General features: G+C 35.5%; 1 protein-coding gene across 2 annotated transcripts; it reads left to right on the forward strand.

Moving 5' to 3' along the window:
- Window positions 1–2,915: 2,915 nt before the first annotated feature.
- LOC113287289 (probable ADP-ribosylation factor GTPase-activating protein AGD14) lies at window positions 2,916–9,502 on the forward strand. Of its 2 annotated transcripts, none has more exons than XM_026535993.1 (13): window positions 2,916–3,358; window positions 3,484–3,545; window positions 4,194–4,281; window positions 4,369–4,430; window positions 4,503–4,599; window positions 4,713–5,162; window positions 5,504–6,124; window positions 6,240–6,377; window positions 6,449–6,568; window positions 6,654–6,752; window positions 7,896–8,025; window positions 8,115–8,160; window positions 8,647–9,502. In XM_026535993.1, the coding sequence occupies exons 1-13, from the start codon at window positions 3,263–3,265 to the stop codon at window positions 8,699–8,701; spliced, it is 2,064 nt and encodes a 687-aa protein (XP_026391778.1). In that variant the 5' UTR covers window positions 2,916–3,262; the 3' UTR covers window positions 8,702–9,502. The 2 variants fall into 2 exon arrangements, with proteins under 2 accessions (XP_026391778.1, XP_026391779.1); XM_026535994.1 differs by having other exon boundaries at window positions 5,507–6,124.
- The last annotated feature ends 995 nt before the right edge of the window (window positions 9,503–10,497 follow it).

The following is a 10,497-nucleotide window of genomic DNA, read 5'->3' on the forward strand; positions in this document are numbered from 1 at the left end:
ATTGCTTGATTACAACTTCTTTAATGGGAAGCATTTCATCTATTTTGTAATATTTAGAATTGGAAAATTATTTTATGTTATATTGTGTGTTCATTTAATTTCTCTAATATCATATACTAATACAACTATATATTCAAGTGTGATTTTTCATTTAACTATAAGGAGTTGGTGCTTGGGTTGGGTTGACCGCTTGAATCTTAACACAAGTATATGATTGCTGAAGAAATATATATCAATGCATTTTATAGATTACATCATCTTCGACGGGAAACACTTTAATTTATATTCTTTGCACTATTTAGAGTTGAAAATGTATTTTATATTACTAATATCAGATATCCATACAACTATACAATGAGTGTGATTTTTCATTTAACTATAGGTACTTGGATCTTAAAAGAGAACTTGAGTTGGTCGCATGATTCCCAACGCAAGTATATGATTCTTAAAAATATAGATCGGTGAATTTCCTTGATTACACCATCTTCGACCGGAAGCACTTCATATATATGCTTTGCGTGCAATATTTAGTGTTGAAAATCTATTTTATATTAACAATAAAAACAATTCTGACCAGTAGGAGTCATAAATAGGAAAAGAAAAAAATGGTGAAAATTCATAACCAATACAATTTATATTCCGTTTTCCAATAAAAATACTCCAATTATTAATAGGCGATCCTTACGGTTAAAACAACAATCACGAATATTCAAACGGGGTCATAGTTAGATATTAGTACATTTCCTTGATTACAACTTCTTTGACTGGAAGCACTTCATCTGTTTTGTACTATTTAAAATTTGCAAACGGTTTTTATGTTATATGTCGCGTGTTTCTTTTAATTTCTCTAATATCAGGTATTGATACAACTATATAATGAGTGTAATTTTTCATTTAATTATATTGAATTGGAGCCTGAAAGAGAAGTTGATTTGGATACTTGATTCCTAACGCAAGCTTATGATTCTTAAGAAAGATATATTAGTGCATTTTCTTGATTACTTCTTTGACGGGAAGCACTTTACATGCTTTACAATATTCAGGGTTAGCAATATTTTATATTAAGATCGTGTTATTTTTAGCGTCTCTAATGTCAGATATCAACACAACTATATAATATGTGTGATTTTTCATTCATCTACAAGAAGTTGGAGCCGGGAAAAACAATTGAGTTACCCACATGATTTTTTACGCAAGTATACGATTTCTGAAAAAACATATATATATATATATATATATGTGTATTTCCTTAATTACATTTTCTTTGACGGGAAACATTTCATATGCTTTGCGTTATTTAGAGTTGGCAATCTATTTTATATTAATATAATGATTTTTTTAATGTCTCTAATATCACATATCGATGCCCCTATATAATGGCTAATGACATTTCCTTGATTACTTCTTTGACGGGAAGCACTTTATATGCTTCGCACTATTTAGGGTTGGCAATCTGTTTTATACTAATAATCGTGTTATTTTTAGTGTCTCTAATGTCAAATATCAACACAACTACATAATATGTGTGATTTTTCATTCAACTACAAGAAGTTGGAGCCTACAAAAACAGTTGAGTAGACGCTTTATTTTTAAGCAAGTATATGATTTCTGAAGAAAAATATATATGTACGTTTCCTTAATTATATATTTTTTTGACGGGAAGCACTTCATATGCTTTGCCTTATTTAGAGTTCGCAATCTATTTTATATTAATATCATGATTTTTTTAGTGTCTCTAACTTCAGATATCGATGCCTATATAATAGCTAATGAGTGTGATTTTTCATTTAACTATAAGAAGTTGGACCCTGGAAGAGCGGTTGAGTTGTTCCCTTAATTCTTAACAGATTTTCGAAGAAAGATATATCAATGAATTTCCTTGATATCATTTTCTTTGACGGGAAGCAATTCATATGTTGTGCACCATTTAAGAGTTTTGAATCTATTTTATATTAATATCATGTTTTTTTATAGTGTCTCCAATATCAGATATTGATATAACTGTATAGAAAGTGTGATGTTTCAATTAACTACCAATAGTACTGATACATGTAATGTAATGAACTACTTATTGATTTCAAAGGTCGGTATAATTTTTCTAAAGTATTTTATTTAAGAGGATTTCTTAATCTCCAACACTTTAAACAACACGTAATTGGCGAATAATTTGGTTCTGATTGTCAATCTACTAAATGATTGCGTCAAAAAAAATGATAATTGGTGTTTTCATGGTACAGTGCAGTTGTTAATTGAGATTCCTTTTTGGACGGGTGCGCGGCTTCGCGCAACTGAGGATCGATTTCTGTCATACCCGGTTCGAAGCACGGGTTAAGTACTAAAAAAATATTAATATGTATTTATAGATTAAAATATTTTAGTTTATTTGTAAAATTGATTATTATTTTATTATATTCCATGAAATTATTTTTCAAAATCACGTTAGATCTTCAAATCATAATAATATTATAAAATTTTAACTGTTGATTTTCATTCTGTTGGATAGTAATTCTATAAATTTATTAGAACTCCTATTAGGACGGGTACCGGGTGATACCTCGCCTCAGTAAACATGTATTGACGATGTAAGAAATTCCAATATTTCGGGTGCGTAGTAGTATAGCACGGGTTTCAAACTAGCCCCTCGTAAAAGGGCGGATGCGAGTCCAGTCAACCGAGGTGTTCCTCGGGTTGGTTTGCTCAGCCCCAGGACATATACTGATAGAGTAGCTTTGACACCGTAGGATTGAATAATCGTGTCTGAATGTACCACTACAGTCATAAATCAGTCATCCGGTAAAAAGGTCTGTTGGATCGCTGGCACTAACAGGTTACCAGTCATCACTGTCCGTTAGAGAAAGAAAAGAAGACAAAATCATAAAACACTCCCAATTTGTATACAATATAAATTCCTTTTTATTATTTTTTCAAAATAAAAAAAACAATCCCACTTCTTCAATTTTCTTCGTCGACATTCCAGAGAGAGTCACACAGAGATTCAAATTCCTTTCTCTGTCTCAATTAAATTAGGGTTACTTATTTATTTTTATAATCTAAAAATCAAATCAAGCTGTATTTGAGTTCAAATTAGACAATCTCATATTATTTCTGTCTTCCTTAAATCTTTTGGATTGGATTTCTCATAGAATTTTTTCTTCGATCCCCAGCTCTGAACTATTTATTAACTAGTGTATGATTTGAAGATTGAAATCATCTTCAATTTTTATTCAAGTCTGAAGATTTTATTATTATTATTATTATTATAATGACTAGTAAAAAGGAAGAAGAGAGAAATGAAAAGATTATTAGAGGTCTTATGAAACTTCCTCCAAATCGAAGATGCATCAACTGCAACAGCCTTGTAAAATTTTTCTTCACTTTTTCTTTTGCGGGATTTTTTTCTTCTTTTAAATTAGTATGACTGTTGCTGATTGAAACCCTAGTCTCTTCCCGTTTTGAAATTCAGATTTTATGTTTTGGATGCAGGGTCCTCAGTACGTTTGTCCGAATTTCTGGACTTTCATCTGTATAACCTGCAGTGGAATACAGTGAGTAACTTTTTTTTTTTTTTTACTCAATTCGATTATTCGTAAGTTGTGAACTATTTCCATAAAAAGTATGTTGTGATCATAATAGGGATAGCATACAACCTTAGTAAAATGAAAACACCACATTAAATTATTAACATAAAACACGTCGTGTCTTTTTTAGATAGAATATGGGATTGGAGTTTCAAGTTAAAAGTCTTTAGCTCTTCTTACTGTAGTTGTCTTCTTGGTAGCATAGCTTCGTAGTTGGTTTTGATCTTTAGAAGTTTTCATAGTTTTATTATCTCTATCTTAGACATTTCTTTATGCATCTTCAAGTTTGTGGGCCACTTGTCATTTTTTTTGTCCCAGTTCTTGTGTTTGACTGGTTGTATTAATGTTGTGGACGTATTAATTGATATCGAATGGCGCAAAAGCTAGCTTCCATACAGGTCTATATGATCTCACACCAAATTGATGTGAAGTTTGTGTTAGTGTGAGTGGTATCTTTTTCATGTCCTAGTTCTACTCTATTGATTATTTAACTATCTGTCGCGTACATTTTTACAATATTTACTGAGAAATTGAGTAATTTCTAATATTAATCAGTCATGGGTTTTCTTGAAACATTGAATTTCTTTGTGATACAATCATGTTTTGTGTTGGCAGTCGTGAATTTACTCACAGGGTAAAATCTGTGTCGATGTCTAAATTTACTTCGCAAGAAGTTGATTCTCTTCAAAGAGGTGGTAATCAGGTAGAAACACTGTCTGCAATTTGTTCCTAGACTTTGTTTGCTCAAGGGCTTTGCTTATATGTGCTGACAAGACCTTTGCCTTTTCAGCGTGCGAGAGAAATCTTTCTGAAAGACTGGGACCTACAAAGGGAGAGATTGCCCAGTAGCAGGTGGGAGTGAACTGCTTCTATTTATTTGTGCTGCAACATACACGAAACTTATTACTATTATTGTTCATACAGTAATGTTGCAAAGATTCGAGAGTTCATAAAAAATGTGTATGTGGATAAAAAATATGCTGGAGGGAGCGGGTCTGACAAGCCTCCAAGAGATATACAGGTATTCTACATTGAATATTATGTCCTTGAGTGTAAGGTTAATTCGGTTGTGTTGTATTTTTTCGAAAATTTTGATTCTTGCGAGATTAACTTAAGCTGGTTATATTCTGACAGAGTCTGAGAAACCTTGAAGATGAAACAAGACGGGCCAGCTCATACCATTCCTATTCGCAGAGTCCCCCGTATGAATATCAATATGAAGATAGGAAGTATGGAAAACAAGGTGGGGCACTTACTCGAAGGCCTGGTTCAGACCGAGGTCATTATGAAGGAAAGGTTTCTAGTTTTATTTATAGTCCAGGTCGCCCGGGCGAGCCAATGTACGAGGATAGGTTTGCCAATGAGGGATCTGTTTCCAGAGTTTCAGACTACTCCGCGTCCAGCGGCGGTGATCCTTTCAGATCCGGCGCTCCGTCACCAAATTACCAGAAGGGCTCTGGAGTTAGCAGCCCCCCTTCCTATCCTGTAAGGGATATATTAGTTGAAGATGGGCAACGTCAAACCATAAACTCATATTTAGATGGAAATACCACGGCAGATGTACACGGGGTTGCACATCAACAGGTTGGTCCCTCTTGTAAAATTTCGATTATGCTTGTTAAAGATATGTAGATTTTGGCCCCAAGGCCCCAAACAATTCAGTGGATCGTATCCTTATTTGTCAATAATAATAATAATAATAACAATAATACAAGAGGGAGAAAAATAAGTATAAATAATAACAATTCGAGTGGGTACGGCGAATCTATTTGCTTGCTTTATGCCGTCTCTACTTTATAATTCTTGAATGATACTTAGGATCTAGTTGATGTCCTGTGTAAAATTTTCTTGTAATTCTGGTGTTGTGATGTGTCAATTTTTGCTTTTACCTGTAATAGTAACTAACACAGACGTGTTTATTTCAGCAGAGAACTGCATCGATGAGCAGCTTTGGGTCATTTGATAGCAACTCCATGTCTTTGCAGTCTGTTAATTCAGGACTGTTTGATGTTGTGTCTGAACCTGAACCCTCTGCTCGAACTCAGCTGGAAAGATTGCCTTCTGTTCCCTCACTATCGCAATCCCATGTATCTTCAAATTCAAGTCTCAACCCTGTAACTGCATCAAATATACCGCGGTTTGCAACCTTTTCTGCCCCATCTATAGATTTGTTTCAACCTCCAACAACGAACTCAGCCCCATCTGTAGATCTGTTTGCTGACATGAACAGCCTACAATCAACGCCTGCCTCTTTGGAGCAAAAAGTACCCGCTGTTTCATTTGTAGAAAACGAAGGATGGGCTACATTCGACATGCCGCAGCATGAAATACCCGCTCCTGACACAAAAAATATACCCCCTGCTAGTACTGTTCATGGTGATGCAGCACCCTTTGGGAGCTTTGATGTACTTCCTTCTGTTAGTTCAAGCACGCAATGGACATCGATACAAGATTTTACAACTCATGGGTCTTTCGCATCTCTTGGTAATCAATGGCATGACAGCAGTCGCGAAGTTCAAGCCTCCATTAATGCAGGAAACACTGAGGTAAGCAGTTTAAAAAAGCAATTCAAAGCGTTCTAGATTCTTTCCCTATTGGTGTTTACAGGCTGGAATTAGTTACTTAAAAGATTCTGATTCAGTGTTGAACTTAAATGAGCAGCAATGGAATGCTTTTGATGATTCTCTTGGCATCGTTCCTCAACCTACCTATAATGTGACGTATACTATTGAAGCACAAGTTGAAGCTTATAAGCCTCCATTAGATGCTGATCAGAGTTTTAACTCCAAAATTTTGGAGGTACGTATTTTCTCATATTGAATCATATGAAATCTGCTTGCTCTCGTTCTTATAAAAAAAGTTTTTTGCAGGGCTCCAGCATAGACAGAGTTTATGGAGAAACTCCAGTGGATAGACATCCTGTTCCTAGTGCAATATCTAATGGTGTCAGCAATGGATCTTTTTTTAATCCACCAGTGTTCCCTTTGACGGTTCGTATTGCTCTCTTGCTTCAGATGTAAAAGGGTTTGTACTTCATTTTTTTCATCAAATGACAACCTATTTCATATTGAACAGCCAGGGACAACGATGGCGTCTCCTGCTGCTGATTGCAAATCTACAAATCCTTTCGAATTTGATTTTACTTATGAAGCTGAATCTGAACCATCCAATGCGGTATGTCATTGTAAAGAATATGATACCGACTCGTTTAGTAGATGGAGTTACTATGTTGGGAATTGTTTTGATGTGATTGAATATTGCTAATATAATTGTTAGATATTAAATTTCCAGCAGTTAGGTTCTAGAAATATAACAACTCTTGTAAACCGGCCATTGATTTAACAAGATCATTGTCTTTCTCATGTGTCTGAGAGATCTCTCAAAACAAGGCTCAAGGCTGTTCCCTTGAACAATATTTTGAAAATTGAATAAATTTTGATTACGTAAAGATTCCTGTTGGAGATTGCCAGTCCCCCACCCCCAAGTTTTGCTTGGGAATCCATTCTAAGATCCTATTGTGCAGTTTGAGTTCAAAATTGTTGTGCAATGGCATTTTGAATCATTGTTGTATGGATAGTACTATAACATGGTTAAGGATAACAATCCGGACTCCTTAAGAAGTGGACAGTTAGTGTCTATGCTTCTCAGACTGATACAGTCTTTAGACTCTGCATTTCCTAGAAAATAAAAGCCCATGCACTGTATGAGATTTGGACAATGTCTGTGGACGTATAATTCTATAACATGTCTAAGGATAACAGTCTGAACTCCTGAAGAAGTGGACATTTGGTGTATATGCTTCCTAGAATAGTACAGTCTTTAGACTCTACGTTTCCTAGGAAGGAGATGTCCATCATATGGGATTCGTACTATGTCTGTGGATGTAGCCGTCGTCCATTCCGTTGGTTCAGATGCCACTCACCTTTACAAAGTCCATGCTTAGTGCTGCAGTGGTAGGTTTTTCTCGTATGTGTGTAGTGTGCAGTTTGCAATTGCTACTCTTAAGAGGGGACATTGTCTTAGTTGGTTTCCTGACTTCCTTTTATGACCTTTGGAATGTTTTGAGATTACCAGACTCCCCACTGAAGCAGCCAACAGAGTAGATCAGCCAATTTTCCAAGTTGCATGTAGTTTATTTGAAGGTCTTATAAAAAAAAACTGAAATCACTTGGCCCGAGTAATTGCTGAACGAAGACCTTTAAAGTGTCTCACATATGTGTTAGTTTAATTCGAGAAGCAGTGCTCTTAATTTTACTGTATATAAGACAGGACTATTTGAGTGACTGTACTGAGTTCAACTATTTTCTTACTTTCTAGTTCTTGAACATGAGCTCGTTACAATCAGCGCTACCAGATCCTCAGTTGCAATCTGCTTTCTTAGGCGACCTTGGTCAACCATGGTATCCTCAGGATTCAGTGACACCCTACAGTTCAGCTGCACCACAAGGTGAGATTTTCATTTCTGATGATCCTCCAGCATTAAATTCTTTTTTCTTCTTCTTATCCCATCTGATTTTGGCTGTTAAACATTGTTAGGTGGGGTGCCGTACATGACAGGGGAAGCACCAACTTCACAATTGTCGTAAGTTACCCAAATCATGGTTATTAATTGTATAAGCCAACAGAATTGCAGCTTGGTCTCTCTACCTGATTTCATGATCAGAAGTCGAACCCTTGGGTTTCACCTTTCAGTTAGGAGTGATCCTCTTCCATGATCTTCTTCAATCTCTCATTCTTTACATTTAACCATTCAAATAAATGTTATGATTGGGTCGTGAGAATCAGGCAATCGGGGTGGTCATCAACCCGTTAGCTGTTAAACATACTCATTTAGTCCCCTGGATATACCTGTTATTCAAGGTGTTGATGAATTTTGAAGCCAGGTCCTGGGTACCAACGCCCAACAACTTTACCACTCTACTAGAGAGGCATTTGCAGATTTGCTTGCCTTTATGTCTTATTACTTTTGTTCATTAGGAACAGCCATTATTCAGGCCAAAATTGTTTTAGTAGGTTTCTTGAATTCCTGTGCTTTTTAGGCTGATATGAAGGATCATAAAATTGACAGGAATATCCCTTCACAAGGCTCCGTTGCATCAGTTGGTGGGAATCCTTTCGCATGAGATTGAGCAAGCAGAAAAATGGACACATTCTCTTTTAGTTTGGTAAAAGACATCCGGGACTAATTTTCTGGTATTCAGTTCATCAGGATTCCGCAGGCCACTAAAGGTCAGCAGGGATCTAATTGTTCTGGTCGTAAATTCACTATGATCCGTTCCCATACTCTTTGTGCAAAAATAAAGCTGCAGTGAATATCCTTCGCGGACCTGCATTACCATCGGTTATAACTTTCTAATGGAAGGAATTCGAGCCTCAGGTTTGTATTTCAGTTACGGCAGGTAAGAGTAGGGAAATTTATGCAACACAATCCAATGTAGTTTCTTTTGGTGACTCCACCAGGGTATTATTGGCTCGTACTTGACAGCATGTTGTCCTAGATTTCTTTTGGTTTATCCCATTAAGACTACTTAGCCCATTTAGGTATGGGTTCACGACCAAGTTCCTAATTTTGAGATGTATGTTGCTCAATTCTTTTTTAATGTCAATTGATGTTTGTATGATAAATTAATTCTACCCATGTTGCAGATGTGTATTAATGAGTCTCGTTATGTCTTGATTAATTGAAATTTTCTCAAACTTGTGCAGTGCCAGTTGGTTGTTCTCTCATACTTCGGAACAAATCTAACCATTTTTTTTTCCTTCCATTCAAGATGCATATGCAGTTTCTTTGTTTGCTTGAACTAGTTTCTTTCAATAGCAAAGAGCAGCAGCTGTGGTATGCTTGTTGTAATTGTAACTCCGGATCATGAGGAAATTTTCCGAGTCTGACAGTCGAATCCAATACCGTTATTCAGTGACAAAAATGGAACTTCAAACTTTCAGTTGTAAAGAACTAGAATATGACCCGTGTTGTTGTCACAGTGTTGCAGCCAAAGCATGTTAACTAACCCTCTAAGTTATTCGTGCGTCATTTTATCAGTTCTCCAGTCTAGGTTGTTTAATGGCTCTTCCCTCTTTTTTAACTGAAAATAGACTCAAACTTAAAGTCATAACCGTTCTAATCTGACCATCTATGTTTTGGGATGAAAATTTCCCGGTGGCCAACTATTCAAAGCTTATTCAAAGCTTAATCGCTAGTGTAAGTTATATAATCCCTCCGTCCCAAAATGGATGACCTAGTTCAAGTTTTCGCGATTCTTAGTTCAAGTTTGCACGATTCTTATGGGAAGGAGGAGATATAAGTATTTTAAAGAATTTTTTACGATCATATCCTTGTGAATGAGGAGAAGATATAAGTATTTTTAAATATTTTTTTTACGGTCATACCCTTATGAATAATAATTAGTGAAATTTGGAAATGATTTATCTCTCCAACTATATCATGGATATTCGTAAATTTTATATCACTGAAAATCATTTTAAAACAACACCTATGTAACGAATATAAGTGTTAGAGCATTACTCGGTTGAACCCGCCAAGTGTTGGTATGTCAAAGTTGATTATCATATTTTAGTATGAAAACTCATAAGTCACTTGATTAGATTACTAGAGTCAACTTTGTTAGGTTAGACTAGGGAGTCTAGAAATGTTGAGACATACAAGTATTACTATGAAGACCTAAAGAATTCGATAGACGTGTCGACATCAACGAAGACATCATCCTTCCACTTGAGGTTAGTAATACATTACTTGACTTGTTTCCATTTTTATATCGTTGCTTTCAAGTCGTTTCTGATTGAAAATATAACATGCGAAGTTATATATATGAAACTCTAATATCAGAGACTAGATCATCTTATTATGATCAAATATATCAATAGTTGTGAACGTTTTATATTGTTATATTATGTTTCCAAG

The sequence above is a fragment of the Papaver somniferum genome, chromosome 6 (genome assembly GCF_003573695.1).
Source record: "Papaver somniferum cultivar HN1 chromosome 6, ASM357369v1, whole genome shotgun sequence".
In the NCBI taxonomy this organism is placed as follows: Eukaryota; Viridiplantae; Streptophyta; class Magnoliopsida; order Ranunculales; family Papaveraceae; genus Papaver; species Papaver somniferum.